General features: G+C 44.3%; 1 protein-coding gene across 2 annotated transcripts in view; it reads left to right on the top strand.

Moving 5' to 3' along the window:
* The first annotated feature begins 4,822 nt into the window (after window positions 1-4,822).
* The window catches only part of CLPX (caseinolytic mitochondrial matrix peptidase chaperone subunit), a 58,315-nt gene continuing 37,506 nt past the window's right edge, over window positions 4,823-25,631 (top strand). For both annotated transcript variants that reach the window (XM_018573950.1, XM_018573949.1), the window contains exons 1-3: window positions 4,823-4,834; window positions 10,745-10,752; window positions 15,596-15,719. In XM_018573950.1, the coding sequence (XP_018429452.1) occupies window positions 15,662-15,719 (58 nt within the window). In that variant the 5' untranslated portion in view covers window positions 4,823-4,834; window positions 10,745-10,752; window positions 15,596-15,661. The remainder of the gene's footprint in view (window positions 4,835-10,744; window positions 10,753-15,595; window positions 15,720-25,631) is intronic.

Genomic DNA, 25,631 nt, shown 5'->3' with positions numbered 1-25,631 from the left:
TGCAAACAAAGTGATTACAACACCATTATAATTTATGGATCACTTCTCTCTGGCTTTAGTTCAGATCCTCTCTCTTTGTTTGTAGAAATGCACTCTGCACAATACATCTCGCGCCTGTGCTTTCTCCGTCCGATATTTATTTGGAATACGGTGCACTCTGTCCATCTCTATATATTCTATTTCTGTATTATCCAGGAATTTATTAAAAATGTCTTGTACTGACCTTGAGAGCTCTTCTGACCCCACTGTCTCTGGTATTCCTCTTATCTTGATGTTATTCCTGCGGTGTCGATCTTCCAGGTCATCCACAAGTGATCTCAGAGTCTGGAGTTGATTATGGTACTCTTTCATTCCCCCACACACAGCTGAGTACCCTGTCAGTATCTGTGGGACCACTGCTTCCAATGCCTCTGTCCTTTCATGGAATTTCTGAAAGCTCGCGTGTCTGAGCGGACGTCTAAAGACGCCCGCTCAGATCTAGAGAGCTCGGGCCGGCCGTTTTTTTACTACGGCCGGCCCGGAGGTGGTTAAAGGAGTTCTTTAATAACGCACAAAGAATCATAATGAATTCATGAACAACAGATCTCATATTTGTATTTCACTTTTCTAGGTTTAGCAAAGATATGATAATGAGATTCAAAACCTGCTAAAAGCAAGCAACTGGAATAACCACCCATTAGTACTGGTCTTCATAGATTGGAGGTAAAATCTGAAGAACAACAATAGAGAAGGAAGTCTGCATTCATTATTTGGCCTCGCCTTGACTAAGGCCAATGAGAAGCGAGTTGCAGATCTCTACACAGGCAATCCTCACTTCAGTCTATCATGAATTCTGCTGCCAGAGTCATCCACCTCACCAGCCACCACTAGACACGTGCATTCTGATTCGGACGAACATGCAAATCAACTAAATTCAGTTCATTCGGCGGGTTCGTCTAAATCCGAAATAACAAATTTATTATATGCCCGAATATACTAAAACTATATTCGTGCATACATAAATTTGTTTGCATTCTGCGCGGCGGCCATATTGGCCACCGCTCATTCTGCATTTTCAGTGTGCGGTTTCGGAGGCTCGTTGCCTCCAAATCCGAAACAGCAGAAACATTTGTGTTCTTTGATGAAACTAATGGCAGTGTTTTTCGTTTTCAATTTGTTTTCTGACAAAACAATTATTTGTCCGTGCACATGTCTAGCCCCACACCTCTCTCTGCGAATCCCTCCACTAGCTTCCAATAGCGCAACGCATAAAATGCAAAATTAGAGGTGCACCAAAATAGAAATTTAAAAAATTGAGTATCCCCTGTTATCAATGAACAGGAATCCTATATAAGTACAACTATGAATGAACAGGAGGTGGCGTAGATCCCATTCATAATTGAGGATATAGTCAACATACCATATCCTCTATTATGTACAAACAGTCACAGGAGGCTGAGCGAGTGGTGCGGGAGGAGACCCCAGCCTCCTGTGTCACCGCGGCTGTCTCCGCCCCCCCCACTGTGTGATCGCCTGCACTGGCATGCACGGCACTGCAATGAATTGTGGCAAAAATTGTGCATGAAGTTTTATTCTGAAGTAAACTTTAGGTTTGTAACACTGCATTTGTGTATTTTATTTTAAATTAAGGATGGTTTTTATTTAATTTTTTTAATCCAATTAATCGAAAAAAATAAAAAATCAGCCAACTAATCGATTATGAAAATAATCATTAGTTGCAGCCCTAATAAACTGTCCATTTACTCCTTCAGTCAGCTCATTCCTCACAGTTATTACCTTATGTGTCACTTGCCCCTCCTTGTAGATGTAAGCTCTCATGAGCAGGCTACTAACCCTTTTGTATGGTATTGTATTTTGCTCTCTCCCCATATGTTGTAAAGCGCTGCGCAAACTGTTGGCGCTGTATAAATCCTGTAAAAAAAAAAAAAAAAAAAAAAAACACACACAACAGCCTCTCTCTTACACATTTTATACAGGCAAATCCTGGCAGCTGGCAAACATAAGAATAAAGGAAATGCAAATGCCCAGACAGCATAAATAAATGCTTATTACAGTCATGTTTTACACAAACACAATTTTAAGCAGCTTTCTGAAAGTTTAATATATAAAACAGTTTAATATATAATTTAATATATAATATACATTTTAATATATAATTCAGCAGCTTAAAAAGGTGATTTCTGCAAATGGTTGTGAGCTGCCTAGAACTAGAGCTACAGAGTGACTATTTAATTGGACATTCATTCACTTTAAAACATACATCTATATTTAGAACCAAACATTAAAAGGACAAAACAACAACACAGAGTTACTTTAAGTTGACATACCTTCTTCAGTGGGACCGTACTTCGAAACCAGTTGTAGTCCGGGGAGATTTTGATGGCTCCCATGTTGGAGAGAAAAGAAACCTTGACAGATCTGTGGGGTGGAGAGGCAGCATGTGATGAGTCAGTGTCAGGAGAAGCACATACTGCAATCACACACACAAAGGCGGCCTTTCTGCTATATCCTAGTTAGATCTCCCTTATCTGACTAACAGCGGACATGAACAAGATAAAGGGAAACAAAGCTTATAAACTACAAAAAGGTAAAGAGGATCAAAAGGATATTCAAATTAAAAAAAAGTTACATTGTGCTTTATGAAAATTGAGTTTTTATTTCTTTCCTGGCAAAATATGTAATCAGTTAAAGTTGTCAAAATGTAATATATTTAAAGTGAACACATCGGGACAGAAATGGGGGGCTGTCATTCTTATTTTAATACCTAGGAAAACTACACGGGTCAGTAGCTCCAAATTCACAACACATTGTCTGTACAGGACCTGGACTGTGGAAAGAAGGAGGCAATGTCACATTTTCCCCATCACACAATGGTTTAGGGTTTCAGGAAAGCTCCGCTGGCAGATGGGGATGACAGGAGAGAGCAGAAGTATAAACTCTTTATGAGCCCTGTTATTAAAGAAACCTTTCTAGGTAAAGTGCAGGATGTGGTCAGCCTGTGCATAGTCAAGTATTTACACATTCACAATTATTCGTGAAGTATTTCATCCTCCAAGTTTACAGCAGAAACACAAAGCTCTAGGCTGGTTAAAATAAAAATAATAAAAAGCTCAGTTTTTAACACAAACCTTCAATTCAGAGCTGCCCACCCCCCACCGCTCTGTTTTTGCTACTAGATGTTCTCAGTGTTCCAGGGTAAATTACACCCAGCATTGCTTAACCCAAAGTACTAAGGAGATCACATGAATGCATGATATAATGGGGCCACCCACTTAAGGGTTAAGGGGTGGGCCCATGGAGCCCTACATTCATTGTGTAATGGTTCAGAGAGTGACCACCCACCACCAGATGAAGACCAAAGAGGAAGTGAGCTTTGCATGGCACGAGTCTGGAGTTGGATGTTCTCTCAGCAGTTCAGCTTCATCACCTCGCCTTCCCAGAAGTGTGACATGGCAGTTTGCCATCCTTCTAACCTCTAAGCCGCCATTCAAACGCACCGCGTGTTTTTCATGCATCAGCATAGAGCAGCCCATTCTTTTCAATAGGCTGCCCTATGCATGACAAACACACTCCTGCAGCAGTTTGAGCTGCAAGCTTCGTGCACATTGAGGGGCATCTTGCGTGTTAGATTTGGGGTGCCATTAACAAATAACACTGCAAACGCGATACGTGCTTTTTGTGCATTGTATGAACAAGCACAAAAGCTGACAATTTTGCACATGTTCGCGTGTGACTCTAGTGTGAAAGGAACGCAGGTAAACACAGAGCAAAGGCTCTAAAGAGGAAGGACAGGGGCATAAAGCTGCTCAGAGACCAGACAGGAATGACTTTAGAGCTCCTCTTCTGATTTTCGAGGATGAATTGTTCCACAGTGCCTGTAGCTACACAGGTCAGTGAGGATGTGTTATAAAGATCATCTATTGTAGCGCTGAATACTGAAAAATGGCCTGGATGGGAAGGGGGTTTAACACCGCGGATGTCAACTGACTAAAAAAGGAGAATTATGGAGTGAAAAACACTTATCCCCATAATTCAAGCCGACCTGTGACACTGAAGCTCTCACAGGTCGGCTCCATTGATGGGCAAGTCAGCGGACATATACCGCCAATCTCTGACTTCCCGATCCTCTCCTTGCAGAGAGCGGTGACTGTCGGTCACCGCTCCCCGCAGGGATCCCCTCTCCGTTTCTCCAGCACTGACTGAAGGAACGGACGGGGAGGGGGTCGGGCAGAGTCAGCTGTCAATTAGCCAGTGGGGTGGATCTTGGCAGTGGTGCAGCTCTGCGCTCTCAGAATATAGAGGCCAATAGCCCTCTATATAGTGATTTTTTTGTCAACGGCGTGACCCTGAAGAGAACTATAGCCAAAAAAGGTTAGTTCTCTTTTAAGAATGTGAGAAAAACAAAAACATAACTGTCTATAGCCTGACTACAGGTCCACATTAAAGCAAAAGAACCAGCCAGCTACTAAACACCCGAAGGGCTGGCGTTAGCAACTCCATCTAAGTAGGTCTTTTCCTACTTGTGATACTTCTTCATACTCCCAACAAAAAAAGCCAACTTTCACCTTCCTCACCCAAATGAAAAATTTAACTTCCCTTTATTGCATTAAAAAAACACCTTCCAGTCACCTAAAAAAAATGGTAAACTAGAATAATTATATATTGCAGGTTTGCAGAAGCAAACTTCTTACACAAGAAAATCCCTTTCCCTATGTGAATGATACAACTATACAAAACAAAACTTCCCAATTTTCCATGCATTAGGCTCTTTGTGTTGCAATAATATTAAAGGAGAACTATGGGGTCAGGGCTTTTCCCCATAGTTCTCCTTAGGGTAACGGGAGGACACAAACTAGCGTCCTCCCGTCACCCTAAGCTCAGTATACTGCGAGCTACAGCTCACAGTATACTGAGACGCCGCAGCTGAAGCGGATCCCGACAATTATGTCTGGATCCACCCAGCTGCATGAGTGACAGCTGGCTCTGCCTATCTAGAGGCAGAGCCAGCTGTAGCCGCCCCCTCCCCCGTCCGATCCGCCAGTCAGCGCTGGCAGATCGGAGCGGGGAGGGTGGAATCCAGTCCCTCCCCTGTCACGGCAGAGAGCCGTGACAGTATCGAGAGGTGAGCGAACGCCGCTATGTGTTCGCTCACCTCCCGATCTACTGAGCCGACCTGTGACAGTCTCATTGTCACAGGTCGGCTAGAACTATGAGGTGAGTGTAAAGCACTCACCTCATACTTCTCCTTTAACTACAGGCCATGTGTTATTAAAAAACAAAACTCCAATACGAGCTGCATATGACCAGCAAGAATCAGAACAGATGGCAGCCTAATAGAGTCACAACAGGAAACTGAATGCAGAAATAATGAAATACTAGAAACAATCTGCTAAAGTACACTGCTCCAACTGAAGGGATAGATCGCTCTCATCAGGCAGCCACAAAATGAGCATTGTACTTTATGACGGGGCCTCCAACTGCCTTACACACAGTAAAAAATGAATAAACGCACAACTCTGCTCAGATAGAATCAATGCCTGCCGGGGAACACACTTCATGTTATGTCCTGTTATTTAGTAACACTAATCCTCCAACAGGAACTTCATCCCATTCCTTTTTTTTCCACGTTTACCAGGAAAAAAAACTGCAATATTAAAATATCAAAATGAATTTGTTCTACAACACTCCAGTCACTTTCACGAAATCAACCTTCTGCAGCCGCTTCCAGAGCGCAAGGAAGATTCATTCACTGTCACGTGGACTGAAAAGTCTGTGAGAGGGTTCCCTTCACTTTAGAGAGATTTCCTCTCACTTCCTTCTGTATCTGAGAGACAGGAAGTGAAATATCAACCGTTGGACACAGATGTGAAAATTATATTAAAAAGTCAAAAAGTTTTTAAGCCATTTCAAATGCTGGCTATATCCCTTACAGTGGATGCTGCTCCTTGATGTTTGAAAAGTTCAGTTTCCTGCAGAATCAGCTGGGCTCTTGATCACTGGCCCTGATAGTGTTTTATGGTGACTCCTTTCTAGAGTCCTATGGAGCCACCCTCGTGTGTGCTAATAAGCTGTGTCTCCACAAACAAACAGCAAGGCAAACCAATCCTCAGCTACCTGACCCCCCGAAAAAAAACAAAGTACTGCATGCCATACCGGTTTCCATCACACACACACCACTGAACTGAGCCCATCTGGAACAAGGCAAATTGCCTCGTCTTGCACCACAGCTGTGCTGGAAAAAAACAGGCAGTACAACCCCAAGTGCGAAAGAGAACCTGTGTTAGGGAAAAAGATTCCAAAGTAAGAGAACAGATGAGAAAGTGTGGAAGCAATTATTTGTAAAGGGGCTGTAACAGCATTGATCTCAGTCTCATGGCACGTCCGCAGTCCCTGGCCAGATCTATTATGTGCGTCCTCTTGGGTGATGTTGGGCGCAGCATTCCAGGTCCCCTATTTGAAACTAATTAAAGCCAAAACTATTTTTTTAGTTTTGGATAGCATGGAGAGGAATTACAAGTTCTGTCAGGTATTATTGCAGTCTGTGTCCTCAATGGGGAGATCCACCCTCACTATTTGTCTTGGAGACCAATATCACTGAGAAGAAAATCCCAACTTTTGGTTTGTTATCAGAACAGGAATAGATGGGAAATCTTTCAATGGGGACAGTTCCCCCAACTGTCCCCATTGGAAGATTTCCCATCTATTCCTTTCCCATCTATTCTCTGCTGACCACCAGGGTTTTCCTTCTCTTTTAAGGGATTTCATCTCACTTCCTGTTGCGGCTATCGGAGAGGCAATGAAGGGAAATCCTATGAGAAGCAGGGTGGGAACCACAAGGCAAAAAAATAGATATGGGTTATAATTTCCCTAACAATATACAAAAAAAAAAATATTGTAGCTTGAGCTCTACTTTAAACCCTTTGTGACGCGGGAGACATACACTGTACGTCCCCGCCACTAACTGCCTAAATGACCGATCACGTACACTGTACATGATCAGCTATTCGGATTTATGTCATTTCTGAGAATCAGCAGTTACCGTTCATTAATGGAGACCTCAGTATGAGCCCTCAGGACTCCATTCATGAAAGTTTTAAGCTTTTTCAGACACCGGATCCCTTTTAGGAATCGGGTGTCTGACAGCGACAGCAGTGCGGTATGCAGATCAGGAAATCCCTATATGTAGCGGCTTTTCGCTACAATGTTTCTGCATAAACATTAGCTGCATGTTTCTATGCTGAAGCATTGCATTAGCCTTCTGATTATTCTGGGAACAATCAAAAATGTATCTTTTTTGTGTATCACTCGGCTGTAGATCCTCAAATCACCTCTGAATTGGTGCGGACACTGTCCTTCCTTCTGGAGGGTGGCTACTTTTGTTCCCCATGGTCCCTGTGTGTGTTGTAAAGTAGCCACTGATCCAAGCTCACGCCAATGATGGACTACAATCTCAATACTAATTGGTAAACGAGAGATTGTAGTCCATCATTACAACACACAGGGACCATGGGGAACAAAAGTAGCCCCCCTCCAGAAGGAAGGACAGTGTCAGCACCAATTCAGAGATGATTTCAGGATCTACAGCCGCGTGACAAAAAAAAAAAAATACATTTTTGATAGTTAGGGTATTTTAATACATTTTTAAGATTTAAATCCTGAGTTTAGTGACACTTTAAGCCTTGAAGTGGGGCTAGCCCTGCACTGCAATGGTTAACTGCTCATTTTTGTCTAGAGGCCGCAATACAGAAGATATACTCACCCAAACCTCCGTCCCGTAGCAGTCAGCGCTCACCTCTCTCCTCCTAGCTGTTGCGTGTCCCTTGGCATATGGACCTGTATTAGAAGTGAGGACGTCAGCGGGGCTTAGAATCGCCGGAGCCCAGGGAAGAAGAGGCTGCAGGGACCGATCCAGCAACCAGGCAGGATCGAGGTTCAAGCAAATACATCTTCTGTAACCCAGCCCCTAGATAATAAAACAAGCAGTTAACCCTCACAGTGCAGGGGTAGCCCCACTGCAAGGATTAATTTTGGTAATTCCAGCAGTTCCTTTTTAACTGAACAAACTGGAGAGAAGTTGATTGGTTACTATGGACAACAGCTCCAGTTTTGATAGATCCCTCCCCCATTGTGCACGCAATTGACGTTTGCCTCTCCCCACGATTGATTCATTCATGCAGCAGTGGTGCAGATGCAGAATAACTGAAGGCCGAGGTCAGCACTGCCGCCATTGCCTATGCATGGTTGGCGTTTACATGCCGGACTCAAATTCATTAGGCAGCGGTGCACAGGGTCCATTTACTAATGTGAATGTTTGCATGCACATGTAACAAAAGATGGCTGAAATCAGACTGCAGACAAAATTGTTTTTAGTTTCAGCAGCTAAACACCATGGACCATAATAGAGCCATGTGACTGGGCACATAGCACACAGTACTGTCCTGTACATGACAGATCTGAATGCATGTTGTACATTTGTGTACAGGAGCCCCATGGCTGACTAATCAGTCTTCCCTCCACTTTTATACCTGAGGCCATACGGCTGCTCACACCCAGGAACAATTAGCTCAGACACTCCGTGGTCACCAGGCATGCTGCAGACATCCTTCCCATATCAATGTCAGTGTCCCTGACAGCGCTGAGCACACATTACCTCCCCTCTACTGAAGAGTCCGGGACTTCCTGTCTGCGCACCCTCTGACTAATGCCGCCCGCTCTCTCCCTCCACCACAACCGACACCGGTCACCGGGCCGCAGGACCCAAACGTCACGGTCATATGACAAAGCTGAGGAGTGGGAGGAGCATCATGCCGTCATGTGATATGGCTTTGCTTCCTGGTTGCGTTTCTGAAAACGTTACTATGGAGACCAGAGTATCCGCAGTTGACACCCGGCCTCAGGGCCTTGCGTAACGTCATGGTCATATGACCCGGATACTGAGTGGGAGGAGCGTCCTCCTAGCTATCATATGATAGAGCTTAGCGTCCTGGCTGGGCGTTGCTCTAGCGTTGCTATGGTGACTAGAGTGTTTTCTAACGCTTGCAGTGTAAAATGCAGGCTTCTCTCTGCATCCTGTGCGGAGGACATGTTTTTCCTTTTCATATGTTATGTGTTGCTTGTCATCTTTCCTGGCTTTGGAAGTGATGGGCCGAACACCCCCCTTGTTCGGTTCGAATTCGAACTTTAGAACATGGAAAAAGTTTGAACTCGAACTCAATGCAAGTCTATGGGGGTAGAACTTTGAAAATCAATTGACCCCATTTTGAAGGCTTATATGCAAGTTATTGGCCATAAGAAGTGTATTGGGATCCGGGTACTGCCCTGGGGGACATGTATCAATGAACAAAAATATTTAAAAAAAACACAGTTTTTAAAGGAATTATATTAGCATCACTTAAAGGGTAACAATTAAATAAGAAATTCCTTTCAATATCGTGCCTGGGGGGTCCCCTTAGACTGCCTGTAAAGTGGCAAATCTGTACGATGTAAAGAAGCTGCTGCAGCAAAAATTCCATTTGTAAAGACAAAAATTAAATTAAAAAAAAAAAAAAAAGTGTGGTCCCCCCTCCCAAACAATACAAGACCCTTTAGGTCTGTTAGGAGGGACCCCATTAAAAAACAAAAGCCCCTGGAAAGGCACCTTGTCCCTGTGCCGATAGGGACAAGGGCCTCTTGGGGATTTTGGGGAACTAAAGCCAAAACTTTTTTTTTTACGTTTTGGACAGAGTAAGTGATGGTTGTAACCCTATGAATTCATTGGTGGAGATTTCCCTTCAGTTTCTGTGACATAGTCACAACAGGAAGTGAGAGGAAATCTCTCCAAAGTAAGGGAAATCCTTGGTTGTTTCCAGAACTGAGGTGTGTTCAGTTCCTGAGTAGCTGTTCTGCAGCACTTCAGTTGACTGCAGCAGCTTCTCTGAAAGCTTTGGCTGCACAGTGCTAAGCAAAATGGCCGAGGATAATATTTTTGACTAATAAATATAATTTTCCAACAAATATTTGGTGTGCTCGTCCACCAAACATTAAATTGTATTTTCCCACGCTGAATTGATGTCCTCTATCGGGGTTTAGACACCGTTCTCCAGTGATGACAGGTGTGCCCACAGTTAAAATGGCCGCTGGTTCTCTGTCCCCACCTTCTCCATCACACTCAGCACTCTGCATCCACATTCACTTCCGCTGCCAGTGCTAAGTTAGCAGCACAGCGTTCAGTGGCGGTTTGCTAGCTCAGCACTCGCAGCAGGTGAGCAACTGAACGCGCCTTTGGTGTTCCCTTTGGCAGATTTCCTTTGTATTCCTGTTCTGGTGACAACTCAATATTTGTGGTTTTCTTTCTTTCTCAGTGATAACGAGTCACCAGGATAAATAGTAAGGATGCACCAATACCGGTATTTTGGTATCGCGTACGAGTACTGTTATTTTTTTCCAGTACTCGCCGATACCGAATACCGAGTACCTGAAGTCCCATTCAGGAAGCCAGGTGGCATGTAATGGCTTCCTGATTAGCCGGGAGGCTGGGCCCCATATAAAGACTCGTCACCCGGCTTCCCTATTAGCAGAGAAGCCGACCCCATGCTTCTCGTCACTAGGTGACGAGAAAGCATGGAGCCAGCTTCCTGGCCAATCAGGAAGCCTCCTGCTGTGTAATGACTCGCCACCTGGCTTCCTGATTGGCTGGGAAGCCGGCTCCATGCTCCCTCGTCATGAGGTGACGAGGGAGCATGAAGCCGGCTTCCCGACCAATCAGAAAACCGGGTGTTGCGTCATTACATGGCGTCTGGCTTCCTGATTGGCCAGCTTCACAAGTGAGGAGAGAGTATGGAGCCGGCTTCCCAGCCAATCAGGAAGCCAGGCAGCGTGTAATGACGCGCTGCCCGACTTCCTGATACCGGAAGTATCAAGCTAGGCATCGAAGCATTTGGGCGAGGGAAGGAGCGGCACGATCTCGGGGGGTCCCTCTTCTTCCTCGCAGGGCCCCCCCAGCAGGCGGAGTGCCAGGGCCCGGTCGCAATTGCGAGCGCTGCGACCCTGGTTAAATACCCATTTAAAAATATATATAAAAGATGAGGTTATAACGAGTAAATAGATACCCAACCTGTCCAGGTTAAAAATTGTGTGCGTCCGTCAAAACTGCAGCAAAATTCAGTACCCCAAAAAGTCCATAGATGACGCCACAGGTCAAAAAATTTAGAGATACACATAAATATTGGCCTTAAAATTATGTGTAGCGTGATCGTTGTTTTCATACGATGTGTGTTTACGTGAAATCGTGCGTTCTCGCGGGGGACTTTACATTTTTTAAATTATGTTTACATTTATTTCATTTAATATTAGTTGTGAAAACTGTTATTGCTTTTTTTTTTTACTTTACTTTAATTGCTATCACATAGGAGGGCTTACAAGCCCCCCCATGTGATAGCAGATTGGCAGTGACAGGTCCTCTTTAAGGTGACACTAGGGCTCCAAAAGACCCCTAGTGTCACCTTTACTTTTGAAATAAGCTATTAAAGTGCAGATCGCACTTCAATATCTTATTGCTGGGCTTCAGGAGCTCAGCACTGACAGCTATGGGACCGGAAGTGATGTAATCTGCATCGCTCCCGGTCCCATAGTACAAGGAGGGGATTGGTGAACGGATGTTCGCCGATCTCCTCCCCAGCTTCCCCCCGACACCAAAGACACCTGTAGGAGGGGCAGCGGAGCCAGGGAAACAGGGCGGGGGGTGGCCCGTTTACCGGCCCGGAGAAGCGATCGGGTGACAATTGAGTCGCCAGATCGCTTCTATTGTAAATCCGACAGTCGGCTTTACAATTGTAAACAGAGTCCTGAAGGCTAACGCCAGGAGTCTGTTTAAACGGGACCGATGCCAGTGATGTACTATAGACATCACTGGTCACTAAGGGGTTAAAATTACAACAAACACACCTTTAGAAATGTTTAGTAATGACAATCTACAAACACATACTTCTAGATAATTGCCGGCTTTGTATTCTTCGCATACCTTTATTGTCTTTTCTTCCCCAGTCCTCTGACAATGGCCATGTTAACTATGGGCAGATTACTACCGGTAGCTCTCCTGTTACTTCCTGGATCTCCGGCACATGTGACGAGGCATGTGACTAGAACATGTGACCATGCACATCATCTCAGGGGAGGAAAATGCCTGTCCTCGAGATCTCATGAGATTACAGATGAGACTTCCCAGCAATGCTCTGCTGATGTAACCTTACCAGGATACAACACTTTGGCACGTACATCATTTGTGCCAGAACTGGACCAGGAAGTAGATGATCTCTATATCAGTAAATGAAAAACAAGTTTGTTTAATTAATGAATGTAAGATGATTTTAAGTCAGCATGCAGAGCTGATTTTTTAGTAAATGTTGCAGATGACATTATATTTACATTTATCTTTTACAGGTATGCCATGCTTAGAAAAAAAATAAGTTTTGTGTGTTATAAAATAAAATGGTACACGGCCTACTTTGTATGCATTGTCATCCCATTTATTTTGAATAGGCTGCCTAGTATAATGCACTGCAGTGCACTGCATTCCAGTGTGAATGAGCCCATATATTTCATAATAAAACTCTCTCGCATACGCTTCTTGCCATGCTTGTGTCCTCTGCGTTCCTTGTTTCCTCTGCTATGACAACCTTGTGAGACCTCTTGTGCTGGTTTTGGGAACTAACACTAGATTAAAATAACTGACCCCAGCCACTGTGTATGCAATCATGGGCTTCGCTTCCCAAGTTTGATAGCTCTGATGTAAAGTTACAGATATTGCAATGTGACCATGTTTCACCCTGAGTATGCAACCAGTGACACCACTGGTTGCCAGAAGCTGGGTGGGATTTCCCGGCCAGAGCATCCCAGGTTCCTAAGAGCGGGGAGGGGCCACTTTCAGAGCTTTCAGGCTGCAGAGGATCCAGCAAGAGTTTATGAATCAATGTCAGTAAATGGTACTGTTTTCATCTCACATGTAATGAGGCCAGTGAGCTAGTTACAGGCAACAATGATGCACATGTACACATGCTAAATGTGTGTTGCTTTACCTACTTCTAGACAGGCATACGTATATAAACGGCGCTGTTCTAAAGTGGTTATACCAAGACCACGGTATTGTTTTCCTTACCTTTTTTTTACAGCCGGCGCCTCCGCTGCCAGCTATCCAGGACTCTGCTATCCCCTATGCAGGCCTGGGACATGCTCGGCGGGTCTCTGCGCCTGGATCGGAGTGAGATCAGCACACTTCCAACTGATTTCCCCTCCGATCACTGAAACCAGATGCGATGTGTATTTCTTCACTTCCAGTTTCAGCCTGTCATCTGTGCTTTATCAGCTTTTTTTGTGGGTCCATAGGTGACATTAAAGGTCTAATGAAGAGGACATGTCTCTTTATCTGTGCTGCCACTTCGGGGGATTTATACACCCAAACCGTGATTCTGGCTGGCTCCTAGACCGGTCCCTTCAGCCTCGCTCCCCCTCCACTCTGGCAGTGTAAGGTCCTGTGAGCCCTCACATCCTATACACATGAGGATGCCGAGGGACATATCATCGCTGGAAAGGAGGAAAAGACAGGAGGGAGCGGTCTAGGAGCCAGCCGGGATCACCGTTCGGGTAAGTATATCTTTTTTATTTTAGCTCCCTAGACAAAATGAGCATTTAAGCGTTGCAGTGCAGGGGTAGACCCACTGCAAGGGTTAAGATTTTATTTGCCCAGAGTTCTCTAATTTTGAAATAGACTTTCTGGAGCTGGGTGGTGCCAAATAAAAATACTGTCAGACCGAAACCGAAACTGGTGTATTTTTCCAAACTTTTTAAAATATTTTTTAATTAATTTTTTTTTGCTTTACTGTCTGGGGCTCTCGGGAAATATTGGGGGTCTAAACAGATCCCTGATATTTGCCTTTTAAAATAGAAATAGAGATTAAGGACACAGAGTCCTAAACCTCTCTGCAGCCCCTGTTATGAATGAACGAACAGGAAGCCTCTATACTGAGTGCTTCTGTCCATTCATAAACTGTGGAGATAGTATCAGTTACTATGTCCACAGTCATGAATGAACAGGAACCGATGTAGAACACTTCCTGTTTATTCATAACTGGGGACACAGTAAGCATACTTACTATGTCCTCAGTTATTTACAAACACTCAGTGATCACTTCTGACTGCTCTGCCTGTCACAGGAGGCCGAGCGGGGCGGTGCCGGAGGAGAGCTTGGCCTCCTGTGACACCTGACAACTCTCCTCCCTGCACGGCCCAGCTCGGCCTCCTGAAAGCTTCTTTCCTCCCTGCTGGGTGCCAGCAGCTAGATCCTCTGTGTCCCCTCAGATCCCTGCTGCCTCTGCCGACACAGGCAGAAGAGAGCAGCAGGTATCGGAGGGGACACAGCCCGGCACCCAGCGGGGAAGAGAGAAGCTAGGGATGCATTGAATTTTCGGCCATTATGGTGCTATTGCCATTTTGGCCAAAGTAAAATTTTCAGCCGAAATATTTTGGTGGCTGAAATTTCGGTGCTCCCCTAGTCAACACTAGTACTTTTGTGATCCCAGCATTCAGATATTTACTGTACTGTGAGCTTAAAGCTCCTATTACAGTTAAAGCGGAAGTAAACCACTTTTTAAATGTTCTTTCATAGTGTGCAAGTATGATGTGCAGCAGTGTCAGATCGATCCTCAGTGCTGTCCTATTGCCAATCATCTCTGCCAGCACCACTTCTGGATTCCTAGACGTCCTCTCCAGCCATTGGCTGGGCACTGATGATGTAACACTTGCATGTGAGCACAGGAGTTACATCCTCTCCGGCATCTTCGAGACGCTATGAATGAGCTGAGTGTGTACGCTGCACTGTGCAGCCTCCATACATTGTACACAGAACATAAAAAAATCAGAGGGGGAGAGAGGAAGAATTTTCTTTTTTTTTGGCAACAGACTTTACATGTCTCTTCCGCTGACCATCCCCACTTTGCAGCAAAACAGTATCTTTTTTTTTATTTTATTGACTTTGCTTCTACTTTAAGTGAGGAGATTTTCAGTCGATTTTGGAACACTTTGCACTTTTTTAGGCTTGAACGCTTTTATTTTAGCCAATGGAAAGCTAGTTACTAAGAGGAGGAGCCAGCGGCTAGAAAAAACGTGCGTTGTTTTTTTTTAAGACGCCCCCTTGAAGTCTATAGGGCCAAAAACGCATGATTCTGCCCAAAAAGAGGCTCAAACGCTTTTTCAAATGACACTGCGCTCAGGTGTGAAGGGACACCATTGAAAGTTATAAGATCCTTCATGTTGACTATTGTTGCAAATACAACAAAACGCCTCAAGCATGAATGGGGACTTTATTTTAGGGGTTCCCAGAGATCTCATTTTATTTCCCAGGATTCCCCTGAGAAAGTTTTCTATGTACATTGTTATGAAGCACAACTGACACAGGTGACTATCTGCATGCCCGGATCTGCTCCGCCTCCTGTCGCACATCGAAGACACCTAGCCCCGCCCACGCATCGGCCGGACCACGTGAGAGCGACGTCATCAAAGGTCCTCCGGCCCACTCAGCATTCAGATCGTTTGGAGGCCTGAGCGGTAGCCGTCTCCGTGGAAGTGGGCTCTGTGTACGCCTCCTCCGTCCGGCTACCTGAGCTGTCAGACCGGGCACCTCGGCGGGACCATGTCCGGCCCCAGCTGTTCCTGTACCACCAGAATCATCATCAGCTGTCTACACAGAGGTGAGAAGACTGACACACTAACTTCTTCCCTGACACTGAGAGCTGTCAGCCTGCTGTACGGGCCGGTGTGCGGGGTATTGGCCTTCACTCGCGTCCCCTCTACACTGTGTGGAGGATTTTTTTTTATTATTAGGAAACTTTATTGATAAAATAACAAAATACAAAACACAATAACAGTCGTTGCTGTGAAGTTGAGCAGCGCCCTCCTGGTGTATATACATGATGATGTAAGGCAGGCGAGTGTGATAAGAGGCTGTGTAGGAGGTGTTTGTCAACCCTTGTGACCTCACACTTGCCCGAGTCCTGCAAATGGCCTCTGGGGTGTTGTGTTTTCTGTGAAGCCGTCTGTACTCTCGGGGAGTCCGTGTTGTCTTCACAATATTGTAACATTTTTATATAAGTAGCTGCTGATGACTCTCTTTTTTTTTTTGTTTTGTTGTTTGCTATTCCATATTTGCTTATTTCCAGTTCTGGTTGAGCCCTGGTCAACCGATACTTGAATGCTTACCCAATAAGCTGCTGATCTGGAACAAGCCTGTGGCCAGTGAGGTCTGAACTCCTGGCCTCCATCTATGAGACTCTAGGGCCGAGACAGGCAAACTCTGGACCTCCAGCTGTTATGTAACTACTAATCCCATGAGGCATTGCAAGGCTACCAGAGATAGATGCATGATTGGATTTGTACTATCACCACAGGTGAAGGGCTGCAGTTTTCCCACCCCTGCTATAGGGATTGGATGTGGTGGCTTTAGGGCCGTTGTGCACTATATTGCTGTGCTAATGGCGGGTACCTGTGAATTCAGTGCACACTATTGCACAGAACAATATGCTAAATGCATTGCCAGTTATTCTGAATGGCATACCAGTGCACCTCCCTGGTGGGTGTGCGTTTTGCTGCAATAATGTGTGTTGGGGTATAAAAATAAAATTGGTCATGCACTTTTTTTTTTTTTTTCTTTCAACACGGCTCACACTTCTGCAGTACTGCCAGGAGGTGACAATGAAAGGTGGAGCACCTAGCGTGTGATGTGTTGTGCGATAGCCTATGCTGAATACACGGTTAGCAATGCTATAGTGTGAACCCCTCCAAGGACTTGATCACACCATGACCATTGAGCTGCATTTTTCTGCACTCCACCACGCGTGTATCCTGTGGACATGATACATAGAAAACAATTGTTTCCCAAGTGCCCTGTTCACACTGTCCATGTGTGGTGACGTGCCTTCATTGTTTTTATACAGTACTGTGAAAAAAAGCTGTAAAGTGAGAATGCTTTCAGAAGTGAAAGTGATAATAGTTTGTTTTTATCAATGAACAAATAGAAAGTAAATTAAGAGAAATCCTCATCCAATCAATATTTGGGGTGACCCTCCCCCCCCCTTGCTACCTTCTAGGTATACTTGCGCACACAGTTGTATAAGTATACCTAGAAGGTAGCAAGGTACATCTTGGAGAACTAAGCACAGATCTTCTGTCTGTCGGCTCCTTAAATTCTTTCTCCATGTGAGGGCCCATTCACACCACATCCAGATTACCTCCAGACCAGATTGTTTCTGGACTCAAAATGCATTCCAATGTATCCCTATGGTATTTCTGGCCTCTGTACACACCACCACAGTCCAGACCAGAAAAATACTGCTTATCCTACTTTGGTCTGGAGCGCATAAACGCATGGAACGCACCTGTAAGACCACTTTTAAGCAAATAAAAAAAATCCAATCGCGCCAAAAAAACAATGCAATATGTTCCGGATCTGGCCTTGAAAATGGTGTAAACCCAGCTTAATTCCAGACCGACTCCACGATTTTGAGTTCAGGGCTCTGTGGGGGGCCAAACCATCACTTCCAGGACTCCTTGTTCTTCTTTATGATGAAGATAGTTCTTAATGCCTTATATTGTAAGGCGCTGCACAAACTGTTGGCGCTATATAAATCCTTAATAATAATAATAATAATAATGTGCACTCTACATTCAACAGTAAACTGTAAATAGTACTTAAGGGAACTTTTTACCAGTTTACCATTAGGCCAGGCAAATGGATAGTGGGATCTGCTCTACTAAATCACCAGAAGTGTGGATTTGTCATTGATTGCTTATCTCATATTTGTGTATGGTTATGCTTTTCTATATTATAAACTTAGGGGCCAGCATATACAGTATCTGAATGTCTGCCTTTGGAAATTTAACAGTCCTGTAAGAAAATATGCATTCCTTTTCTTTGAATTTTTAAATGTTTAATGGAAAGGATGATAAGGATAATAATATTATAGGATAATATCATATTTATCTGGTTATATATTGGATAGTTTGATATTAGAGATTGTCATTATATGGCTGTTACCATACAATGTATGTAAATAATTATATAGGCAAAGCCATGCCTTAGGGAGTTTGTTTTTTCCTTTTAGTGCTATAAATAAGTATAGTGATTTTATGATGTATAGTAGTGGGGCTCTTTCTGTGGTGCTCTTTCATTTATGTATGCAAATGTTTAATAGGATGAATATGTTGATATAGTAGATGAATTGTTGAGACCTTACACTATGGGATAATTCCGACACATTTAATAATAGGTAGGGAAATCATGGAGTGGATTGTCCACCAGCAGAATCCAAGCACAGATCTGACCTAGTTATCATATCCATGCCTTGCACAAAGTCCTTTGTGAGTAACATTCTTAACTTCCATCGAGTTGCATTGGTAATGTAAACAGAATATAATAATAATAATAATAATAATAATAATAATAATAATAATAATAATAATAATAATAATAATAATAATAATAATAATAATAATAATAATAATAATAATAATAATAATAATAATAATAATAATAATAATAATAATAAAAATAAATGACATTGGCTGTATGTTTGGTGTCATTGTCCTGCGTCAGAACAAATTGGGGGCCAATCACATGCCTCCCTGATATATGATGGATAAGTATCTGCTTGTATTTCTCAGCATTGACGACACCATTGATCCTGACCAAATCTCCAACTCTATTGGCAGAAATGCAGCCCCAGACTTGCAAGGAACCTTCACTGTTGCAGCAGACACTCATTATTGTACCGCTCTCCAGCGAGCAAACTGCCCTGTGCTACAGCCAAATATTTCAGATTTTGACTCAGTGTAGAGCTCCTGCTGATATGTCACTTTTTACTTTACTGTATTAATATCACAAGGAGGTATACAAGCCTATGTGATGGGTCCTTGTTATGGTGCCATCAGGGGTCTATTAGACTTTTTAAAGTAACACTAAACTCAGGAATTAAATCTTAACAGATCTGGTACTGGAATGTATTTTTAACAAAAATGTATGTTATTTGTGTATCGCTCGTCTGTAGATCCTCAAATCGTTTCTGAATTGGTGCTGACACTGTCCTTCCTTCTGGAGGGTGGCTACATTTGTTCCTCAAGGTTCCTGTGAGCTCAAGTTTGGCCTTGGTCAGGACCTGCCCCCATGTGTTGGCTCTTAGGTTCAGAGATTGGCTGCTTAGGAACTCGGTTGCATCTTTGGAGGATGCTCCCCTATTCCTGTAGGTGCCTTAGATTTCACTTGGGTCCAGTGGTGGAGCACAGAGGGGGTATAGCTGGCCATACACTGCTCCTATTTTTTTCATTCAACCTGCGGACTTAACGCCTACGTGACTGACGACGTACAGTGTACGTCGCCAGCATCGGGGCTGTTTAACCCCTTCGTGACTGACGACGTACAGTGTACGTCGCCAGCATCTGGGCTGTTTAAACAGACTCCCGGCGACTTTTGCCGCCGGGAGTCTGTTTTAAACTTGTAGAGCCGACTGTCGACTTTATTTGGGGTTTAATAAGGAGTTGCGCTAATATTGCGCAACATAAAAATTTGCAACTACCACCATTTTATTCTATAGGGTCTTGGCATTCAGAAAATATATAATGTTGGGGGGGTTTTAAGTAATTTTCAGGCCTAAAATGTGGAATATAACATGGGTACAAAAAATGAAAAAAAGGCCTCAGTCATGAAGGGGTTAATGGAAAACACAGAGCAGATTCCTCCATCAATGCTGCAAGTTGTTGCTTGAGGAATCACCGCTGTTTCTATGCATGTTCCATTGTCTGCGGACTCTGTTCGTACGAAGATTTTCCGACTTGCCTCCTTCAATCAGCTGATGGAGGGATGCTGTCTGAAGGGGTGCCGACAGTGGCACCCACTGAATGAATTGTAGCTGGTTCCTCAAGAACTGGGTAAAATTTGCACAGTGCATGGCTAGCTTTTAAAAAGTGCCTTGCAGACGCAGATCTTCCTGAATGTGAACCGTCCTAAATCCTTTACGTTTTTGATCAGGTGGGACAGGAGACTTGGCCCTGTTGGAGGGATTTCTCGTCACTTTATCTCCTGACTGTTTTGGCTGGAGCTGAACTTTTAATTGGGGATGCCGATACCGAGTATTTGGGCTAGTACTCGCTCAAATACCTACCTACAATACTGGAACTTCCGGTCAGAGGGAGATCTCCCTCTGACCGGCAGTGCCCCGGGAGCATGGAGCCGGCTTCCTGATGGCTAGGAAGCTGGCTTCCTAACCATCAGGAAGCCGGACGGCACCTCATGATCCACCGCCCGACTTCCTGATAATCGGGGTATCGGTGAGTACTGAAGAAGAAAAAATATTAGTACTCAATACTGAATAATCAGAATCGGTGCCTCTAGTAAAATATGTTGCATAGAAGACATGACCAAGGTGCTATAGAACAGGCTGACATGTTGCAGAAGAGGCTGTGTCTCAGTAGTACACTTCATTAGGTCAGCGCCTAGTGCCGAATTATTAATACTTCCTGATTTGGCTTATTGCATCACAGAAGATGGGAAATCCCGGCTTACAATCCATTGCTTGCTCTGCTTCTGAAATTACAGTTTTAAAGCCAAAACGTTGTGTGTATTTTAGCACACGCCGAAGTCATTTGATTTCGATGACAGCCAGAAGGCTATTGTTTTCAGAAATGAAAGCTTCCTCCCTATCTCGGCACAGGTTTTTGTAGATTGGAGTTCCACTTAAAGTTAGAAAGTTGATGCCCAGTCAAACCAATTAGCAGTAAGTGACCACCACCACATTGTGGAGCAGAGCAGTTACAGAATGCATCCAATGTATTCCAATGGTATTTTGGGGTTTAGTTCACAGAGCGTTTGAGTGCATGCAAACGCACTGAAAGCCCATTTTAGGCAAAAGTCGACTGCGTCAAAGATGTGGCAAAACGCACTGCACATGCAGAAACTCATGCAGATCTGGTCCAGATTTGGTTTGAACAAGCCCTCAGAAGGACTCGGCCAAAAGTTGACCAGTGAATGTCCAGCTTTACTAAGGGCAGGTTCACACCATTTTTCTGGAACGCACTGCGTTGCGTTTTGACTCATTCAATTTTAGGTCTTGCTGGGGGACCTCTGCCAGACCTGCAGATAGCCAGGAAAAGAGAAGCACAATGCTTGCACATGAGAGACATGAACTTACCACAGTTGTTCTTTCCAGAGCTGCTCAAATGATCATAGTCAGTGACAACCTGGGCAGCAATGCCTCTCCACTTGTCCATCTTCCTATTATTGTTATTATATTGCCCATGCCTCAGGTCATACAGCTCTGGGCAGGCTTCAACAACTTCTACAAAGAATTCAGTGTCTACTTCAGCCATCTTGGTTCCTATCTTCACACATCTCTCTCTCCTCCACAGAAGCAGGAAGTCCAGGGGTGATGAGATCATCCAAACCAGTCCCAAAAAAAGGTTTGGTTTTTTTCTATTGCATTCCGGTGCGTTTTTGATGCATTTGTGTGCGTTCCAAACCAGACAAAATGTGACATAGTATTTTTCTGGTCTGGAACTGACTGCCAGGGTGTGAACTGAGGCCGAGAAGAGCATAAGGAAACATTGGGATGCATTTTAGGCCCAGAAACAATCTGGTCTGGAGGTGGTGTGAATGGGCCCTAAAGGACAGCCGCCAGACATTCCAGGGCCATCTTATCTCGGATTGGACAATAGCATTTGGCTTCCAAACTCCCAGGCAGCCACTCATTTCAGAAACAATGAACCTGGGTGTTTGGTGCTATCCTTAGATGGGACAGTCTCTGATCAGATTGGGCAGCAAGTATCTGTGTGTGGTCACTTATTCGTTCTGGAATAATTAAGTACAGTTAGTGTAATAAAGAATTCTATTTCAAGTAACAAAAAGCGTACAAGGACAGGCCGTGTTATCTAAACAAATTGTTGACGCAAACCAGCCCAAGGCTGTCGACACAATGTACAAGCTTTGAAAGAGATGCAAAGAAACTGACTTGTGACAGATGTTTGTTATGTTTTGGGGGATTGTGATCTTTAAAACATGAGCAGGTTTTTGTTTATTTTTTGATCCTTTCAATAAAATACTTGTGTATGCAAGTTTCATCCTTGGCACTCGGAGGTCACACAATCTAGGCAGGATGATAACGGGTAACGGCATTTGCTTCATGGGTAGAAAGCTCTTGTACTTGTATTGGGTAAATATAACAAACAGTTTAAGGAACTTTCTTTCAAATCTTAACATGTATGTAAACTGTAACAATGAACTTCTCCTGTTGGCTACCTTTTTGGCTTGCTAAATATACCATTGTAGTGCGTGTTGGTTTTTTTTTTTTTTTTTTTTTAAATGGGAAAAAAGATAAAGGACTCTGTGTTCTCAGTTCCTCCAGCCCCAGTTATGAATGAACAGGAATCCTCTATACTGAGTGTTACTTCCTCCAGCCCCAGTTATGAATGAACAGGAATCCTCTATACTGAGTGTTACTATCTCCTCAGTTTGACTGGACAAGATCGGTTACTATGTCCATAATCATGAATGAACAGGAAGTGATGTAGAGCACTTCCTGTTCATTCATAACTGGGGACCCAGTAAGCATACTATGTCCTCCTTTATGTACAAACCACGATCAGTATGGATTGCTGAGTGTTTGTACTCCACTTTCCACCCTGACTGCTCTGCCTGTCACAGGAGGCTGATCAGTGTGGGAGGAGAGCTCAGCCTCCAGTGACAGCTGTCTCCTCTCCACAACACCCCGCTCGACCTCTGACCGCTTCTGTCCTCCCCACTGGGTGCTGACAGCTTGATAGTCTGTCTCCTTCAAACCCCTCTGCCAACACAGGCGAGGGAGAACAGCAGGAATCGGAGGAGTAAAGTTAGGGGTGCACAGCATTTTTTTTTTGGCCACATTTTCAGCTGTTTTGGTTATATTGGCATTTTTGCCCATAGTACCATTTTTGGCCGAAATGTTTTGGCAGCTGACATTTTTTGTTCTTTATAATGCATCGGAAATGAAGTAGGCAGGGCTGACACCACGTGCTTGGGAATTCTGAACTGTTTTGCCAGGTTAGAGGAAGTTGGGGGCATTCTATATTTCTGACACATGAACTATTATTTATCTGTACTTGCATTGTGTTTAGCTTGATAAAACCTGGTGAGAAAGGTGACTGTATTGCAGAAAAGTACAAAATGTTTTTAGTTTAGCCTTGACATACCCTTTAAAGTTTATTGCTCGCTTATGCGGGTCAAAGGAACAGTTTTAGTTTAAAACCACTTTGGCACCATTTATATAAAAACGAAACAAACAAAAGGATTTATACTTGTCTCTCCCACTGCCAGCCCACCAATCTGAGTTGTTTTTATAGAGTGGAACGTGACTGAGGAATCTTTGTAAAGTGTTGGGTCTCTGGGCTGCCTCCTGCCATCTGAGGTTCCCTCTGCCAGCCTCTCAGTAGTGACCTAGGGCTTGACAAAGTGTGTGTGTGTGTCTTCCTTGGGACAGAGCTTGCTGTCTGTGCAGCCAATTGCCATGAGGCAGATGGGAGAGGACATCACATGCTCCCGTATTCCAGGAACTACCGTGCATATCTCTTTGCCCCTGGCAGTGAACTGAGGAGAAGAGAGGAGCGCAGTAAGAATGGCTGCTGGGGCCTACATGTAACTTAACCTCTTGCATTGTCATGCAAACATTCTAAAGATAGCTCAAGACTCACGTGATTCATGAAGCTTTTTTTCACTTGGTGAAGAAGTCCGGCTGAATGATTACTGTATACACTGGGGGGAAATTTATAAAAACTGGAGCAGTTGTATATAGTAACCAATCAGCTTCTCTCTTCACTTTGTTTAGTTAGGCTTGAATTTGAAAGCTAGAGGCTGATTGGTTGCCATGCACAGCTGCTCCAGATTGTCTGATCAAGTTTTGATACATTCCCCCTACTATAGTTTGAACTTGTACAATATTTGCACTACATTCATTAAAGTAGAATTCCAGTTTCTTTTTGGAGAGTCGGGAAGGGTTTGAACCTTGGTCAGCTTTTTAACTGTCTGTGTCCCTGTTTCCCATTCAGGTGATACGCTAGGAAATCTTGCTAATGGGTAAACAGGCAAAAGTCTAAAGCTGGGTACACATGGATCAAACTGCGTCCATTTGTGCTGAATTGGCAGAAATTCTGTCCCAGATGTACCCAGATTTGGATCTGTGGGTGGCCCAATGTTCTTGACAAAAGTCTATCTTAATTATGACTTATCGGAGGGATATGCTGGAACGTTGTAAGGCTGCAACTAGGGATGTCCCGATACTAGTATCTGTTTTCGGGCCGTTCACGCCAGGCATTTTCACGGGTACCTGTACTCGTGAAAATGCCCCGTTTCTTAAGGCCGATACCTGCCCTTTACATTTTCAAACACCAGCGGCTTTCGGCGTTCCTGCGCTTGTGGGGACCTCGGCAGCCTGCTGGGGACCTACAGGATAGCTGTCCATGGCTGTGCCTTTCCTGTACTCTATCTCCTTCCTGGCACAGGCATGGATGGGCAGAACTACCGCCCTAGGGCTAGAAGCTGGGGGTTTCTGCCGCACACTGACGGGGAGGACTGTACGTGGCAGCATCGCCAGTCTGGACGTGGGGGAGGCCGGGTCCCGACGTCGCCGGTGAAGTGGAGTGCCCACAGAGCCACTGCAGATGACCACATCGCAGGGTAAGATCGACATGCTGCCTGGTGAGAGGAATTCTGCTTTGGGGACATTTATTTGCATGTTAGTCATTGCTGAGCCTGATGAAGGGGACCCTGCGTGGCCCCGAAAGCGCTAGTTCTGCTGACATGATGTTCCAATAATCAATATTATTGGTGTGTTGGTGACATCCTTTCATTTGTACTGTTGAGTGGCGGTCACTGTGAGCACCCACCCTTATCTAATTCCGGTAAGGAGTGCGGCAAGGTATTTCTACGTTGGCTCATTAAAGCTGGTGCATAGGGAGCATCAAGGCTGACCCAACCAGTCGTATTGAGTCTGATCGTATTTCCTGATGTGCACTATGTAAATGACATGAGAAAGCGGATTGGTTTTCTGCTGCATTTGTCGTCCGTCCTTAGTGACAGGCAGACTGTTTACAAGCCCAGCTGGCATTTCTGTGCTTCGAATGTTAGTGATAAAGTCTGTGGTGATAACTTGAGTCACATGATTGAAGTGTCCCTGGAGCTTGTTTGTCACTGTACCTGTAATGTGTGACATGCATAACCTTTGAACATTTAATAACACGGGTATTAAAGCAGCTCTACACACACCAGTGTATATGAGGAATCTGACATATCACTTTTAACTTATCAGACAGCTGGCATAAGGAAATGATTTAACTGATATGATTAGAGCTTTATATTACCAGTAATTATCTCTTTTTCCTCTTCCTTTTGTGCCGCAGGGATTGGAGAAAAGTGACATTTGTGCTTTGTGGCAGACATTGAGGGCCTGTTCACGGTAGCCTGTCCTCTGAAATGGGTTTCAGCAGATGGAGCAATCCACTGCAACAGCCCTATGTGTTCTATTGCATACTCCTGGAGCTGTCACTATCTACACATTTCCCCCCCTCATCACCCCCCCCCTCATCGCCCC

The sequence above is a fragment of the Nanorana parkeri genome, unplaced genomic scaffold (assembly GCF_000935625.1).
Source record: "Nanorana parkeri isolate BGI_ZX_2015 unplaced genomic scaffold, ASM93562v1 scaffold2635, whole genome shotgun sequence".
NCBI classification, from domain to species: Eukaryota; Metazoa; Chordata; class Amphibia; order Anura; family Dicroglossidae; genus Nanorana; species Nanorana parkeri.
This window is presented reverse-complemented; position numbering and strand designations above follow the sequence as displayed.